This window comes from Catharus ustulatus, chromosome 13, assembly GCF_009819885.2.
Source record: "Catharus ustulatus isolate bCatUst1 chromosome 13, bCatUst1.pri.v2, whole genome shotgun sequence".
Taxonomy (NCBI): Eukaryota; Metazoa; Chordata; class Aves; order Passeriformes; family Turdidae; genus Catharus; species Catharus ustulatus.
In genome coordinates this window covers 19,717,439-19,735,347 of record NC_046233.1, presented here as the reverse complement: position 1 = coordinate 19,735,347, position 17,909 = coordinate 19,717,439, and the positions used below count along the sequence as shown (strand labels likewise).

The 17,909-nt window shown below is 45.2% G+C and overlaps 1 protein-coding gene across 3 annotated transcripts in view; it reads left to right on the top strand.

Annotated features, from left to right (window-relative positions):
* Positions 1-1,587: 1,587 nt before the first annotated feature.
* Positions 1,588-17,909, top strand: part of EFCC1 (EF-hand and coiled-coil domain containing 1) — a 36,739-nt gene continuing 20,417 nt past the window's right edge. For all 3 annotated transcript variants that reach the window (XM_033071672.1, XM_033071671.1, XM_033071670.1), the window contains exons 1-2: positions 1,588-2,233; positions 3,454-3,860. In XM_033071672.1, the coding sequence (XP_032927563.1) occupies positions 1,613-2,233; positions 3,454-3,860 (1,028 nt within the window). In that variant the 5' untranslated portion in view covers positions 1,588-1,612. The remainder of the gene's footprint in view (positions 2,234-3,453; positions 3,861-17,909) is intronic.

Genomic DNA, 17,909 nt, shown 5'->3' with positions numbered 1-17,909 from the left:
TCTCTTCCTTTGCTGTTTTGATTTTCATACACCTGGGTGCTGGCTGAATCTCTTCAAAGAAATTGTTTAGCACTGCATGTTTTACCCCACCTATCGGGGGAAAAAAATGAAAAAAAGCTTCAGTTCAGAATTCATTTTTAGTGTGGTTGGCCATTCACATTTTGAGCAATTCATTTTCCATGGTACCTCTTCCCTTTTCTTTACTATCTAGAAAAAGTACATCTGGACATAAAAATCACTGCTAGTACTGAGATTGACCTCAAAGCCCAGAGGAGAATCTAGCACAAAATATTCTCCCTGTGTACTGAAAGAAATATTCATAGGAAAATACAGTGGCAGCTGAGGCTTGTGGAACTTCCAGAATACTGAGCCTGCAGAAGAGGCAAACAGCTCTGGCAGTGGCTGGGGGGACTTCTCACAGAATCCTCCCAAAGTGTGTCACTTCAGGAGGGGAAGGCTTTTAAACCTTTGCCTTTCCTGCCTCCTGTGTTAAAATCTAAGGCTCCTCCTGAGAAAATACTGAGCTACAAACAATTCTCCATTCCTCAACAAAGCTACTCAGGCGCTCAATTTATCCTAAAGAGCAAAACCAAAGGTGGTCAGAAATTTCCCATCAAGGCCTATTTGCAGAGAAACCCCACTATATGTGAGCAAATAGTTATTAGCACCAGTTCACTCACGAGAAATCCAGCCCTGTATTAAGCAGCATTTTAAATGACCTCGCATTCTCTTTCCTCACATGTAAGCAGCACTGGTTTGCTCCATTTTTGTCCTAGAGAGAATATTAGAATGATTTGCTCTTGACAGGACGCCTTGGATGGCCCCCAGACCTGGCTCCTCACCACACCCTGCCTGGGTTGTTAACGCAGCCTGTTAGCACCACCTGACTTTGGCAGTCTGTTCAGACCTCGGGCACGGCTGGTGCCACGGTCCCCTCTGGTGCCATGGTCCCCTCTGGCTCCTGGCGTGTCCCTGGCTGCTGGAGGAACCCTGCTCGTGCTGCTGCCTGCGTTCAACAACGCCGGTCCTACTCCCCAGCCAAGGAGAGACTGAAATCAATGCTTCGGGCAGCTCGTTTGAACGAGTTCAACACTTACTCATGTCTAACACAGACCTCTTAACACCCACATACCAACACCAGCAAGTCACCTCATCTACAGAGGTGAGGAAGCCTGAGCGAACACAAGGTCGGCATTCAAGCACATGGGGTTTCTAATTTAGTGGAAGCACTCACTCGTTCACAAGCCTTACTTGTCAAACTGGATTGCGCGATGCTATTATCTTGCCTGTGTTCGAGAGAAAGCAAGGAGAAATTCGCGAAGAAATCAGAAGCGCAGTTGGGGCTGAGGCTTGGCAGACAGACGGAGCAGGGTGGCACCTGCCCGCTTTGCCCGAGTCCCTGCTCCTGCCGCACAAAGGCGGACGCGGCTCCGTGCGGGGCGAGCGGGGCGCTCCGTGCGCGGCGCTGGAGCGGCCGCGGCCCCGCCCCGCCCCGCCCGCCCCGCCCGTCCCGCCCCGCCCCGCCCGTCCCGCCCCGCCGCGGGCCGGGGCCGAGCGCTCGGGCGGGCGGCGCTCAGGATGCTCGGGCAGTGCCGCGGGCCGGGCGGGCGCGATGGAGCCGCCTGAGGGCTGGGACCCCTACGGGCGGCCGGCCCGGCGCACGCAGTGGCTGGTCAGCGCCCTGGCCTACCACTACGGGCTGGACCGCGGCGTGGAGAACGAGATCGTCGTGCTGGCCACCGGCCTGGATCAGTACCTGCAGGAGATCTTCCACCACCTGGACTGCGCCGGGGCGGGCCGCATCCCCAGCGAAGACTTCCGCACGCTGTGCCAGGTGCTGGGGCTGGAGGAGGCGGCGGAGCCCGAGGAGGGCGCGGGGCTGTGGGACGGGCTCTCGGCCGAGCTCACCTTCCGCCAGTTCCACGCGCGGCTCTGCGGCCACTTCAGCACCCGCGCGGGGCCGCGGCTGCCGCTCGGCCGGGAGAGCGAGCACATCGAGACCCAGATCCGCCTGCGCAGCCCCCGCCGCCGCCGCTGCCGCGCCCGCCCCGCCGAGCCCGAGCGGCGGCCGCCGGGGCCCTGCTGCCGAGAGCGCTCCGAGGAGATGGTGGCGCTGGAGCAGGCCGAGGAGCGTCTCGCCAAGCTGCAGGAGGAGAACGGCAGCCTGCGGGAGCTGGTGGAGGACATGCGGGCCGCCCTGCAGAGCAGCGATGCGCGGTGCCTGGCGCTGCAGGTGAGGCCGGGGGCGGCTCGGGGGGCCCCGAGCGTTCAGGAGAGATGCTGCTCTCGGAAAGTCAGTGTTTCTATCCCTCCACCTCCAGACTGACAGTCACGTTGCTCGTTCATGCTCGGCATTAACTTTTTAGCAAAGTTGACTTACAGGGAGGCTTTTAGGAGAAATGCATGGGACCGGTGTGCCGTTAAATAGATTTGTGATGAGCACTGTTCAAAGTGTAGGGGAGTTCAGCTTAACAAACCCACGGGTACGATGCTGCTGCTTCTCCTGCAGCCAGGATGTGCTGATATCAGATGCTGGGTATGCACCACTGCAGGGTTTTTCCTGAGGTAAGGAAGAGCTTTTGGATTCTTACCTGCACAAGCGCATGCAGTGCCTCAGTCATAAGTGCCTCAGAAATATTAGAAGTGTGTTTTCTTCAGAGTGTGGTCACAAGGAGTTGGAGCCAGTTCTGCGGGCAGGCTGATGAATAGTCTGGGGCTTCTCTGCAGAGCCCCATTAATTCTGGGACTGGTCTCTGCTGGTTCTGCTGAACTGGCTCCAGCAAAACACATCCACACTTAACAGCAGTTCAATTACTCTGGCATGAAATAATGTGGAATGGGCAGAGCAGTGAAAGGCAGCATGGACCAATTGTTCTGGCAGGTCTGAGGAGGTCTGATTTGGTCCTAACACAGCACTCACAGAACTCTGCTCCACCTGTGACACTTCCACTTGTAGTAGATGACTGTTCCTCTTCACAATGTCTAGCAAGGCAGGTCAAAGACACTTTGACCATTTTCACCTTAAAAAAGGGAGAGGAAATCGGCAGCAAACATGAAGTCACCAGTCAGAGGTTCCCAGGAAGAATCAAAAGGACAAAGAGGCCAGCTCCAGAACACCCCCAGGTGCTCTGAACAGAGCTTCATTGGAAATAGCTTTTTCAGCACACTACTTGACTCCTGAGTACAGACCATAGTAATGACATTAAAAGTTATGCAGGAACTTGTGCAATAACGTAACAGTGAGTAGTTTGAAAATTAAATGTATAGCTAGGTATTCAAAACTACTTTCCGGAGATTGTTTCCTGTCTCTGTATTTGGCAAAGGTCAAGTAGCTTTACTTGCTGATAAACTAGATGTGAGTTAAAAAAAGCCCAACAAAGCACAATGCAACTACTTTCAGTGTTAATGAAAAGACATCAATTTCTCCCTGCTTTGTGCTCCTGGTCACTGCAGGTGGGACTGCGGAAGAGCCATGCCAGCCATAAGGAAGAAGGATCGTGCTTCTTAGGGAGTAAGAGACCATTAGCACAGAAGCACTCCCAGACCAAGTGCCTCCAAAGTGTCCTGAAGGAAAAGGAGCTCATCTGCAGCTCCAGGGACGGGCAGCTTGAAGAAGCCATCAGGTTTAATCAGGAGCTGGAGAAGGAGCTGCAGAGCTCTCAGGAAGCTCTGGTCAGCCTGGAGGATTGCAACCGTAACCTGAAGAGGGAGCAGGCAGAGATGAGGAGGAAGGTGGAGGAGGCCAGACACACTGTCCTGACGAGTCTTGGCAAAGTGAAGGAGCTGGAGGTGAGAGCTAACGAGGTGCCACATCTGCAAGGATACATTCAGCATCTGGAATCACAACTGCAGCACTACAGGTAAGTCAGTGCTTGTCCGAAAGTGCCTGTAAAATCACAGTCCTGGGACACAAGGCAGTTTGAGAATGTCTGCTTGTGGTTTATTAAGTGTCTCCAAAACACCTTGTCAAATGTAGCCAGAGGGAAATGAGAAGCTGCTTGTCCATTTTCTTGGTTGGGGTCTGTAGGAGATCTGGGAGCCTTCCAGGCCAAAGTAAGGGTGCAGATCTACAGAGAGCTGAAGTTACTCCTCAGACACACAGCAACAGAGCTCAGCATGGGAATGCTTCAAGAAAGCCCCCAAACAAATTTCTAACAGTGCTTCAGAAAGCATTTCTAGCACACTTGTTTTTTTCACTGCATTTCCTGGTGCTTAGATCCCATCCCAAGCCAGCTGTAATCAGCTGGCCGACACTCCATTTCATAAAGAAGCTCTTCAACGTGTCCTAGGAATTGGGGAAAAGCACACAAGGACAATTTCTGGCCAGTGGTTTCAAACTTGCTGTGACTTCCTTGCTTCTTCACTGACAGAATAGGTAAAAGAAGAGAGAAGCTGAAATGTTCCTAAACTCACCAAATAATACAGTGGGAATCTCAAACAAAAAACATTATGCAATTAAACCTCACTTTTGTAATAGCATAAACAAATGTTTCCAGAAGTCAGAAAGTTGGTCATGAATTTAATAGTCTACTGCTTTTGTTGTTTTTTGTCTCAGAAAAGTTGGACTCACTTATTAAGTGTTAGGCATTTCTGCCCAAGTTTCAGATTGACCTATGGAATAAAATCTAGTTTATATTTTCACTGACCCAAAGCAAAACCAGTATTTTTATATATTTTTCTATTTACACTACTAAATCTAGTATTTTAATAAATTGCATCTTCTGAAGACCTTGCCTCTTCCTAAACTCACACTTCCTCTGTTTTCTTTGAAGAAGAATTCATAGTGAGTTGTCTGTGGCATCATAGCTATTGTATTTGATATAGTGAGGAAATTCTAAAAGTAACCATTTGATCCAGTGTCTTTTTGTGAACATTGTGTATGTTAATACTTGCATGCTTGCAGAAGATCAAAGAAAATAAAAGCATTTCTTTAAATATCTACAGGATTTAAAACACACTGTGAGGGCACATAATGTTCAAGATGACTCTCAGGAGTCTCTGGGTGAATGATACAACTCCTGGTGCTAAAAGGGACCAGAAAACTCGTCAGGTCTGTCACCTTCTCCTAGGCATGAGCACCAAAGATTTAAGATGAGTTCTTGTCCTATCAAATTGCTTTTCCAATGAAGGATCCAAAAAATCTCCTTGAAACTGGTTAAAGGCAATAAGCAGTGTCCACTGGCCTTGCAGAGCAGGAACTTGATGGGTTACATCAAAACAAAGAGTGTGAGTTTAGAAATGTAAATTCTATGTTCCTTGTAAGATAACCTTCATTTGTAATACTTATTTTGAAGTTGCATGCTAATTTAAAATGAGTGTCAAGCTCAGGAATGGTGCTGGACTGACCATTTGGGAACTGCACCCCATTATTAGCCCTGTGGCAGATTTAACAGAGGCCCAGACCAGCTTCCACCCTTTGCGGTTCTCTGTTGGCCATGAAGCACCTGCAGCTCCCCATCCATGCCAAACGGCTCGTGGTGTAAACAGTTTAACTTAGGGATGCATAATGATAACTGGGACTTGCATGTCTGTGGTCATGTTCCATAACACATGGAATCCCATCACCCCTCGTGCTCCCAGAGTGGCACAGAGGTGCCCAAAGTGGCAGAAAATGGTGAATAAGCCGTGTAGAGCTGTGTGTTAGGGTGGGGAAATGTTCAGCAGCAGCTCTGCCCCACACAGCCTTGGCTGTCCCAGCTTGTCCCACTCCCTCCGCTCGGTCACACTGGTGCTCAGGCAGCACAAACTCCTCCTGCTCAGACAGAATCGCTTTCTCCTGATGTGCAGGAGCCCACATCCATGGGTGCAGCTCGGCTGAGGTGCTGGGAGTGCTTGGTGAGGGGAAAAGGGTTGGCTGAGGTGTGGAGAGGGAGGGACAGCTGAGAACCTGCAGGGCTCTGACTGTTACTTGGCAAGGCTGTCACTTGTCCCGTTGATTAAATCAGGCTGTGTTTCAGTTGCTGTCACCTGTACTGTTTGTTGTTTAAGGCAGGCTGTGTTTCAGTCACCACTCCAGTGAGCAGTATTCTCCCTTGCCAGGTGCCACACAGAGTTTGTGAGCAGGGTCTGTATTTGGCAAGAACTAATGCTGCATGGTAGTGGTAGAGAGGAATGGTGGGGATTTGGATATTCTGCAGAAAGCATTGACAATTGCAGATATCTCTCCTGAGAATCGACCTTAACTGGCTTGGTGAGCCACAGGTTTCCTCCAGCTAAAGTCAGATTTCTTCCAGAGAGGAAGAAATGTTCAACGAGTCCAATCTATGGGCTTTACACACTGTTTATTGTTTCATATTTATAGAGGAAATGATTTCTTCTTTTAGGTTCAGATTTTCAAAGATCTTTTAGCATCTAAATTCCTTTTCTAGACCTTCATCTGGGACCTACTTGCTATCACTTAGATCTGGAATCCCAACCATGACCTTAAATTCTAATCCCTAGTGCAGGAAACAACACAGTTTGCATTTAGTCAAGAAAGTGTTTAAGTATCTGCTAGTGATTCAACATTGTCCTGAATTGTAATTATAATCCCCTATTCCTGATTTAATATTCCAGAATCATATTCCTGCAATCCTGTATGACTTAATCATGAACTTTTTCTGAGTGCACAGGTTTCTCTGCTAGGGTTTGAAATGTCCCTGTCCCATCATATAGTTCCTAAACCAGCTAGTTGACCAAATGGTTCATAGTTCTTGTCTTCAGGTGCCCATCCTAATCTTCCTGCTCTGATGAATGTGTCAGGTTTCTGTCTGGATTATCTGTCAGTTTTTTTTTTTTAATTCCTGTCAAGTTAGTGAGTCAGCTCAACTTTAAAGGTAAAATTTCAATAAATTGCTTAGTGAAAAGCTTGAGTTCAATTCATTTCAGAGGAAGAAGACATCACAAGCAATTGTCTATTTATCATTGATGTTACATTAAAAGTGTGCCATTCCCAGTGCCTGATTACAGGGGAGTTTAGGAAATCAGGCAAGTCCCCTTTTTATGCAGTGCCCAGGGAGTTATTCCCAGAGGACAAATCATTAACTTCTATTCCCTAAACTCCCTTTTTTCCCCCTAGGTTTTGCTCTAGCACAAGGTGGCACCAGCCATATATTCTGATATAGTCCTATGATTTCTAAGTATTGTTTATAAAAATACCACCCATGAAAATGTTACTGCAGTAAAAATTTCACATCTACTACTTCTTTCATCCATTGAGCCATTTGCCCTGTCAGAAAAGGAAGGTGGATTGGTTTGACATGAATTGTTCTTGCCAAATACAAGTTGGCTCTGTTTTCTATACTGCATTGGAGGTGGCTTAGAAATTGATTCTTTAATAAAGTCTCCATATTCTTTTTCTCTTTCATAGCATTGGAGGGAATAGAACAACCTAACAAGCATGTTTTTGATCCCAGTGTAACAAACAAAAAGAAAGGTCATTTAGAATTGAAATAAACTTCATCATAGCAATGTTCACAGAGGGTTTATGTTGCTGCATTAGTCATCAGCACAGTAATTACTTAGGTCAGTGAAGGAAGTCATAAAATACCAGATGCTTCTCATATACGTGGTCTGTCTCCCAAATTAATTATCCATCAGCATCTCTATGTGTTAATGAGTAGGAATCCTTTTGGCTGGAGTGCAGAGAGGTTTGTTTCAGTCCAATTCTCCTGTAAAAATGAAGACTGAGGCCTCTAGCATCATTCTCTCTATTTATTTACTTCATCAGTGTCAATTTGTCTAAAAAGTTATGCTTTAGGTTATCTTACACTGGAAACAGTTGATCTGTTTTATTGTTTGAGGAAACAGTGCCCTGGTCTTTTCAATAGTTTCTCAGGTTATCATTCACTGTGTGAGATAGAACAAGATGGACCAAACAGGTCCAAATCAATAATCCAAGAACAGGAGGGAAATATGGAAATATTTCTAATTGATACAGGATCAGCTCCATTAAGTGTAGAAAAAAATGCCCTGGGAAGGAAACACTAAGCCACAACAGAAGGTGCCTATAGTAGGTTATTTCCAGTCAGAATGATAATGATTTCTATTTAGGCACCCTAAAACTCTTCTTCTGCTTTAATAATTAGACAATAAAGAAAATCTGGACAGCTTTTGCTTGACTACTGTCATCAATACCAACTCCTTGCTGTTGTGAGGTGAGGGCATCTTGGCAGTTTGTCCAGGTGGCACAAAATTTGAGAGGAGTCTTTGTGTGTGTGTGTGCTGGACAGATCTGCAGGTGATGAAGACATCCTTGGGCAGGAGCAGGGAGCAGAGACTGATGGCACTCAGGGAACTGAGCTCAGAGAGTGAAATGAAATGTTACATTTGCAGAACCTCATCTGTGAAAGCACTGAGATTCTTCTGGGTGAACAGATGTTGTCTCATTTTATTTTCTAACTTTGCCTGGAGCTGGTACTGTTTTCTATTAAAGAGTGTAAGAAGTTTTGTATTACAGAGAAGTCTGCCAAAACCACAGAGCTTCAAGTTTTGGAAGAAGTTAGCTGTAGCAGGTGAATATTTTCCCATCATATGAAGCTTGGAGTACTTGTGAGTGTCTGGTCCTAGAAGAATCATAAACTAAGTAAGCAAATCAGATGACTCTCCTTGGGAACAATTTGAAGGAGCATTTTGATTTCACAAGAAGGGATGATGGAAGGTATTGTTATTTATGGTAAAGAGAACCATACAGAGCAATTTAAATAGACTAATATGGCAGTGTAGAGTAATGCATCTCTTTCTGTGGAAGGGCTACCTTTATTTCAAATGCAAGAGTCTTTCAAAGCTTCCCATAATAATAATAATAGCAAAGCCTTGACTTCAAATCCAGTCACATAATTGCACATAATTCATTTATCCCCAAGGAACTGCAACATTTATCCCCAGAGTGCTGTGACACTGGAAGTGTAGCCATTTCCCTGCCTTTTCCATGCTGGGCTCTGATTGACAGTGTTTATTGCTGGGAGGCTTTCCCTGGCTTCTCCCTAACTCCTCCTTTATGTGCCTGGCTGTGTTTGCTGTGTGGGATTGAATCAGTGGCAGTGCCACACATAGGGACACCCCTGTGTCTGCCCCTCCTGGCTCCGTTTGCTGGCCCTGCTGGGGCTGTCACCCCTACCCAGCAAGCCCTGCCTCTCACAGCTGCCTCCTTTGCCCTTGTGTGCATGATTTGGATCATGCTAACCCCTCCTACCTCAGAGGGATTCGTTTTTGCCAAGGGGATGTGCAGTCAGAGTTTGTGCAGCTTTTCTTCTCTGAATTAGTGCCTGGAAACTCAGGCAGCAGCTTGGTGACAGCTGTGCATGTCCCTCCTTCATCTGCCTGCCCTGACTTTGGACAGTGCTCCAGTACCAGACTCTCTTACAGCTGCTTTCTAGGTGCTCAGCAGATTCCCTATCTTACGTTCCTCCCAAAAAAGAGGGATTTCACACACAAACATCACTTGAAAGGAAAAACTTCCTCCTTTACTCCTTTAAAACCCAAGCACATGAGAGGCTGTGACCCTCAGAAAGCAGAGCTCCCAGTCCAGAGCCACTGATTTGGGGTTACAGCAAGAGCCAGCACCAGACATGGTCCTGGATCACACCCAGCCCTCAGCCACGCTGTAAATACCCTCATGTTCTTCAGGACACTGCCAGGAGCAGAGGCACCCAGGGGGAGACTGTCAAGCAGCATTTAAACCTGCCTGGACTCTGAGGAGGCTGGGCTGAGCTGATAAATGTCACTGATGTGAGAAAAGAGTACAGGCAACTCCTGCACTTGCAGTGACACAAGGCAGGCACTCAGCTGCCCTGCAAATATTTGTTCTGTTTGGGACTCCTGCTGAATCACTGCCCATGTTTGCTGTGCTCTTCCCTTCCTTCTCCTGGGTATCCTTTCAACTTTGTCAGTGTCTCATTGCCTGCTTAGCAGCATGATTAAAATCCAGACTGATATTTGCCTCTCTCATGCCTGCCTGGGGGTATCCTCTTTGTGGAACTCAGCATGTTTCCCTGGATTTGCCTGGGAATCTGAATCTCAGCTATTCAGAACTGCAGCCCCTGAAAAAAATGAAGGAAAACTGCAGTCACATCCTAAGGAAAATGAAAAAAAAACAGAAAAAAAATGCTGGAAAAGGATGTCCTGCACCATATGTAAACTTGGGTTAAATGGACCTGGTCTTACAGATTCGTGTCCTGAGATAATCCCAGACTGGAAATTCCAAGACTGTTAAGGCTGTGGGGGGAGAAGGAGGGCAGGGGGAGGTGCTGGTCAATGTATCTGCTTCAGTTCTTTGTTACAGACAAGACATATCCAGGTATACCTAGTTCCACCTCCCCTATGGCAGGAGTACTTTAGGACCACCTAATGATCAACGTTAAGGTCCCTTCCAACCCAAACCACTCTCTAATTCTATGATATTTTCACAATTCCAGATGTGAAACCTAATCTGTCTGCTCAAGTCAAGCAACCTGAGAGTTGTAAAATGCATCAAGAGGCTGGCTTTAGCTCAGAGACCTGCTTTCTGAAATAAGAATTTTTATACATTTTTATAGCTTTTCATAATCTGAAAATGTGTCAAATTCTGATCAAAATGAATTGGTATGTGTGGCCTTAAGGCATCGCTCGACTTCAGAGACTGAAAACATAAAGCATGGTCTGAAGCTTGGCCATTATTGCAGGTGTCTGTATCCCAGGACCTGTCTGTGCTCTGTGCACCATTCCACAGAGGAATGTCGTTTCTTTGAGCACAAGGAATCATTAGGAAATTACTTCTGTGGAGCAAACAACTTGAGCCTTCATAGAATCATACTTCAACCACTTGAAAAACAAGGTGTAGAGGCTGTGACCGACTGTGGGTTGCAGCCCCTCCTTGTTTGAGAGGAATATTCCCTGAAGGCTGCCTGAGCTTGGGGTGCTAATTGCCATCACAGCACCCATCATCCCTTTCAGGAGCAGAGGTGCTGGGAGTCAGATTTCAGTGGAAAGAGCCCAAAGCTTTCAATAAATCTCCAGCATCAAAATCAGGCCCTGTGCTTTGTTTTGTGCCGAGCCTGTGCTCAGAGCGGAATGTTTCAGGGATGGTTCATGGTGTGCCATTAATCATGGCACTGAAAAATCTGGTACTCAGTGCACATCTGTTCTGCTTTGCCTCTCTGTGCTTGAGCCCATCACACGTCCTTGGTGTGAGCTCACACAGCATCAAAGTAGCTGGGGCTGCACAGGGGGAGGTCAGCCAAGTTTAAAGCACAGCTTTGGAAGGTTTAAGCCAGGCTCTGAGTACAGCATTTGCACTCTCCTGGAGCTGCTAGGTCTAAGGGGCACTGCTTGGCACAGAATTGCAGGAGGCAGAAATAGGAGCAACCAGAGCAAAGCCATTGCTTGTGCAAATTGCAGAAGAGGAAGTTTTGCTACCCATTTCTGTGCCAACAAACAGGCAAGGGTGGCATTTGCAGCAAGGGTACACCAGTGTTTTGGGGGACATCACTCTGTTGTCACCCATGAGCCCCCTGTCCCTATCTGAATGACATTAATAAATCAAATTTCAAAGTACCACTTTAACATACACAAAAGAAATAAAATTAAATACTTGACTTTGGTTTCATGTTGAAGAGGCAATTTCCTTAGCTGCAAAATATTTTTTCCTCAGAAAATGAAAAGGAAAATGTTCAAACTGTTATAAGCAAAAGCTGGGAGAGAAGATGGTCCTTAGTCTGAAAGGTTTGTGTCTCCATTAGTGCATGTACATGGCTCTGCTTAATTTCCAATGCTGTCTACATTCTCCAGGGACAATTCCTTCAGCAAGGAAAAAAGAATAAGAAGGCCAAGAATAAGGATGTTCTCAGTTTATTTTGTCAGTAGAATTGTGTCTGTGCTGGTGGAGCCCTGGCTGGGATGTGACAGGCTTTTCAGAAGTCTTGCAGCTGTGAAGTATTCCCAGCACTGGCAGGATATTCCTGGGTAAATGCACTGACTTTGAACAGTGTAGCCAGGGCTTGAGATCTCTCAGAAAAGCTTGGATTAATCTCTCTACAGCAGAATTACGCACCAGGTTTATTCCAGGTTTGTTAAAGTCTTACACTTTGCTGCTTGCCTCCCTCTGTCCTTGTTCCCTACCTATTTTGCTCTCTTTGGTTTGGGGGATTTTGTTCATCATGATTTACAGTTTCCAAAGGATGCTTCAAATGCATTTAAAAATAGCAAACTTGTAAATTAATTAAGTATAAATCTTTTGAGGTAAATACTATGTGGGATATGAATGATCTTAAGCTTTGATTTTACATTAAAACCCCATCACTAAGGATCTAAGATCCATAGAATTTAGACCGGTACTGTCAATCCCTAAGGCTGGGCACTTGTTTTGAAGTATTAAAAGTAGTTTATGCTTAAATTGCAGCTCTCCAGCCTTACCAGTTAGGGCCCTGTTCCTGCAAGCAGCAGTATCTTGCATCAAACAAGTATTTTCTCCTAGTTAGGGTGCACCTTGCTTATAATCCAAATTACCTCTGTATCAAATGTTGTTGTTTTAGAACAGAAAATTATTCATGCTGGAAAGGCAGCATTTATTCCTTCTCCTTCCAAGCAGCGGCAGCTTTCCTGTGGCAGGTTCCCATGGACCAGCTAAATTAATGGATCTCTGTTTCCTGAGGGAACATGACTCCCAGAGCAGAAATCACCAGGAAGTAATTGATGCTTTGCAACCCATGTCCTCAAGCCAAACCTTTATTCTATTAATGCACATTTACCTGTCATTATATCCAGGGAAGAAACAGCAAGTAACCTCTCAAGAGAGCAATGACTCAATGGGCAGAGCCCACAAAACAGCCTGAGCCCTCCAGTTTGTCTGGCCAGTGCCTGGAAGGCAGAGCTGAATCCTTCTGTTCTCTAAAGAAAGAAAAGGCAGAGCGGGGAGAAGGAGCAGCTCTACTTCTTACCGTGAGAAAGGAGCAGCCAAAGCATCACCTTCTTTCATCCTTCCTCCCTGGCCAGCCGTTTTCTGACCCGGGGAGTTCCAATCAAAGCGTGCTGGTGGGGATGGAGTTGCAGGGAGTACTTGTGGGCAGTGGGGATGGACAGGGCCAGGCAGGCACAGCTCAGCTCTGGCTTCCTCCAGCTCATGGGGCAGAGGCTGCTGCCTGTCCGGCCACGGTGGGCAGAGAAATGCCTCCCTTCTCCAGCCCTTATCGTGCCGGGGAGACTCCTGTGTGGAGAACAGCAGCAGCCAGGTGTGGATGTCACCTGTGCTCCAGGGGTGTCCTTGCCATGGGCACCTGAATCTCCTCAGGCAGCCTGCAGAGAGGCACTAGATGAAATCTAAGTTGCTAAGTTTGAGTTCTGTGTTTTAACTGCACACAGTGGGCAAGATGAATGTGAGCTAGGAGAGCTGCTGCAGCACATCAAGAAAACCAGGCACTGCATTGTTTTCAAAGGCAGGTTTATGAACAATCCATCAGCTCAACATGCAGAGATCCAAGTTCACCTTCAGGGGTTTGTTATTTTTGGTGAAGTTAAGCAAACCAATGCTCTTGGATTTCGGATTGCATTTTAACCAAGCTTAGAATGAAGCAACTTTTCAGTGACAAAAGTCCTCCCAGGACTCTGGGAACATATGCTGCCGTGCAAAGCTTTACAAAAAATGCTTCATTTGTTCCATTACATTAGAAGTGAAGCTGTAAACCCATGATCTGGCCCAGAATATAATATATAAAGTGCCAGGTCAGAGGTGAGTGCTATATGTGGCTTAGATTGTATATCCTTAAACTTAAAGGGCTTCCCCTCCTTCCTCGTTAAACAAATTCACCTGCAGACACTGGTAAGTCATTTAGTGGTTGAAGTGCATTGCAAATGCATTCTAGATTTTATACTTAGAAGATTAATTTGTGCTTAAGAAGCTGCACCCTGTCTGATATTAGACACCAGGATATATCAGATGTTTCTCATTAAACCCTGCAGAAGAGACTATTGCTCAGAAAGGAGTCTGAACCAATCCCTGCAACTAACAGCAGTGAAGTTCCAGCTCAGTAATTTGATTCATGCCTCCACTAAAAGTGAATTTGAATCACAAAGCTTGGATTCAGACCAGAATATCCGCTGAAGGGGAGAAGGATACTTAACTTTGACTTTATCCTATTTTCAACCACAACTGGTAATCTGCAAAGAAACATGTTTTGTTTTGGCTGTGTTTTAGTTGGAGAAATCTGCTTTATATCACATGCTAAGGAAAGCTACAATATTGTGATTATCATTTGATTTTTAGGTGAAATAATACTGGAAATAAAGATTTTTTAAATGCTCAGTTAGTCAAGGTATGAAAAATCTGGATCAACTGTGAAGAATTGCAGAATGATCTTAGGACACTGAGTGATGGGATAGTGGCAGGTACCACATAAATGAAATCAGGTTCATTTTGGGGGTTAAAAACCAAAACCAATCCTGAACAACACTTTCAGCTTCAGTAATGAACAGACACAGTAATGAACTCAGAGTTTTTTACAGCTGCTGAAGAATTATGTCCTTGAGCTTTGTAACTGTAGGAATGTATCTGTTCATTATTAAGCTGCAGAGAGGAAAACAAATAAAATATTAAAATGTATTACAAAGGGAACAGAGAACAATACAAAGAAAGTAATTCTGCACATTAACAGAACACCTGTATCAGATCAAGAAAATTCATGATCTTTCCACTGAAACCAGTTAAACTGGAAGAGGCCTAGAAAAGGCAACAAGTGTGGGAAAAGGCATGGAAATTATTTTAGCCACTTGCAGATGCGGAAGAGAGATAGTTTTAGAGACATGTGAAATGGGTCTGTGAAATTTTCATCCAGAAGATGAATAGGGGAGAATTGTTCAGTGTCTCAGCACAGGAACTGTGCAATGAAAGCAGAGACAGGTGCAAAGCACACAGAAAACAAAATTATTCTCATCCAATGGGTCCCACAATCTTGGAGCACCTTCCTGCACAGTGCTGAGCTTGAGGAAAGGTTACACAGATTAAATAAACAACTAAAATAACAATCAAAAAAAATTTTAAAAAAACCCACTTAGCTGGTATTAAATAGAAAGATGACTCCACCTGAGTCACCATGGAAATTACTTAAATACTGGCAGTGAAAGGCCAGGGGAGGACTAAGGATGGACCCAATCCATGATGAGCAGGGAAAATGTATCCCTAGATATTGTCTTTGAGCCTTTAATATACATAAAATGACAAAATAAGAGTTTGAGTTTTGTCCTAGTTTGGAGGACAGGTGTCTGCTAAGAAAGGTAGGAGCCTCTCTTTGAAATGGAAAATGTAAACCCCCTCCCTCCAAATTATAATTTTGAAATCAAGGGGCTCTCAGGCAAAGATATGGGAATTAGGAATAACAGTTCTTTACTAGGGAAATTAAAATAGAAATAACAGTACTACAAAGAAACAAACAAAAACCCTGACAAAATCAGAGTACAACCTGACACCCCATCAGGCAGGGTGTTGGTAGCAGTCCCATTAAATGGTGGCTGTAGTCCTTTTGTAGTGACAGATGTGATTCAGTTGGAGCAGTGCTCCTGTAGAAGGTGCAGTTTCCTTCCGGAGGTCCAGTGGTGATGTGGAGAAATCCGGTTTTCCTCTGGAGTCCAGTGGAGAAAGGACTCCCTTAGTGTCCCAAAACCTCTGTTTTTATCTTGGTAAGAAATGTTGGGCCCTTCCCCCTGGCTGGAGCAACTTCCAGTGGGATGCAGTAATTTTATCAGTCCCACAGTAGGACTCAATGGGCATTAGCAGAAAATGACTCGCTAGAGGAAGGATGGGTTGTGAAAAGATGAAGAACAATGCCCCACCTGGTTTCAATGGATGGCCCATTAGCAGAATATCTGCCGTGGAGATAAGGATCACTGCCCCCACCCTCAACAGATGGTGATAGAATAGATACTTTTTATCACACTCTGTATTGTAACCCAAGACAAGTTTCTAACATGACCTTGGCTTCATCTGCAGGAGTCCAAGGTCACAGCTCTGAGACTCAAACTCACTTCACACCTGTAATCTCAGAGGACTCTAAGCTGAGCCCTGTCTCACAGTCCAGACCACTGCTTTGGGTGTTGTCCCTCCACATCAATTTCCTCTTCTAAAAAGCAATTTTAATCGCCACAGAAGAAGGCAGCTATCACCCACATCAGTTACTGTTCCTACAGTCACCTTCAAGATGACCTCCAAGCTCAGAGATGCTGTTTAATTCTTTTCTAACAACCCCCTCTCATTCAGATGCACAAATATCACTGATAGCTGGAGATCAGCAGGATTTAAAATGGATTTACTGTTCCTCTGTTATGGAGAATTTCTGAACTGCATTGATAAATATTAGCTCAAATTTGGGAAAATCTCTCAGCTTTAGCCCAAACTTCCCCATTAGCAACCTCTCATAGATTTCTTGCACACCCTTCACAAGCTTCTCCTTGTAGGACATAATGAGTAGGATACAGGATTAGGTGCCTGAAGAGCCCAGCCCAAATCTGGTGTGACAAAACCCTGCACATGTCCCAACCTTTAGGCCAGGCTTTCCCTTTCTGGCGTGTCCTGGGGGTGCCCATTGTCCAGCCTGCAATCACTGCTTTAATCTGCATTCAGAGCCCAGGAGCTCCCTGCTGGGCTGGGAACCAGCACAGCCCATTCAATGGAGATGTCAACCTTTGTGGCAGAGACAGCCACACCAATATTGCAAGGAGCCTTTTCATCCCTTCCTGCCTACAGTGAAATCTCATCTGAAAAGCTAGGCTTAGTGTTTCTGACATGCTGGCACAGCAAATACTTCCCCACATAATTGAAAAACATCATTTGTAAGAGTGTTGACCCAGAGGTTCTCAACATGGGCTGAGATATGGGAACAAGCAGAGCATTTTCAGAACACTGTGCGTTTATCAGAAATAGAATATGTGCTTTAGTACTTCCACTCGCTTGGCCTTGGTGCTGTTTGCAGCTGGCTGGCACAGACATGCACTGGTGTTTCTCTGTGCACATTTGGTCACTTCACTCCAAGCTGCTTGGTATGTGCATGTATATTGAATCCAGTATTAAAGATTCTGTTCAATAATCTGTGTGAGATCATTCATATCCAAGTGCCTCACCTCTCTCTGCCCATAAAAGCAGGTCTGACTTGGTTTCTCCCACCCTGTTGGGACTGTCAGGGAGAGAAAATGGTGTTTATAACCCTGGAAAGAGGGATTTTTCTTATTTCTAGTCCAGGTAGTCCTGAGATAGAAATACAACATTTTATCTCATTGAAAAAAAGGAATGAAGTATGAATGAGGAATCCTCTCTTCTTTTAAAACCTTTCTGAGGATATAAAAATAATCTGACTCCACAAATGGAGGAGAACCAGACAGGAGAGCTGTGCTCTAAAACACAAAGCTTAAGCAGATGACACAAAAGGAGTTATTAACTGCAGGGCACACCCTGCATTATTCACTTCAACAGGAACAAATCATCCCAAAGGCATCCCAAACCTCCCCCAGTAGCACTGCTTAGTAGCAAGGAGCTGCATTTTCAGCAGTGTCCCACAGCAGTGGCTTTTACTGGTACATATTCTACAGTCACTCAAATTATACTGTCAGATTATTTTAGTCATTGTAATAGCTCATGTCACCAGAAAAATAACTGCTCGTTTAGGTGGCAAAATGAGAAAGAAACTTTGTGTAATAGATCTTATTACTTTGTACTGTCCAACCTTGGTCGGATAAGTTAGGAATATTTTGAATCTGACATTGAAGTTTGTTATTTCAGAAATCTGTTTTTATAGAGGTTACACTGTTCTTGCCAGAACCATAGATATCAATTACAGGCTGTATCCTGAATATTTTAGTCCTAGAGAAATGTCCATGTGATAAAGGAACATGATGAAATTATCTGGTTATATTATTCAGAAAAATCTCATTTAAAATGTCTTCACATGCATGCTTGTCTTGAGGAAGGCTGT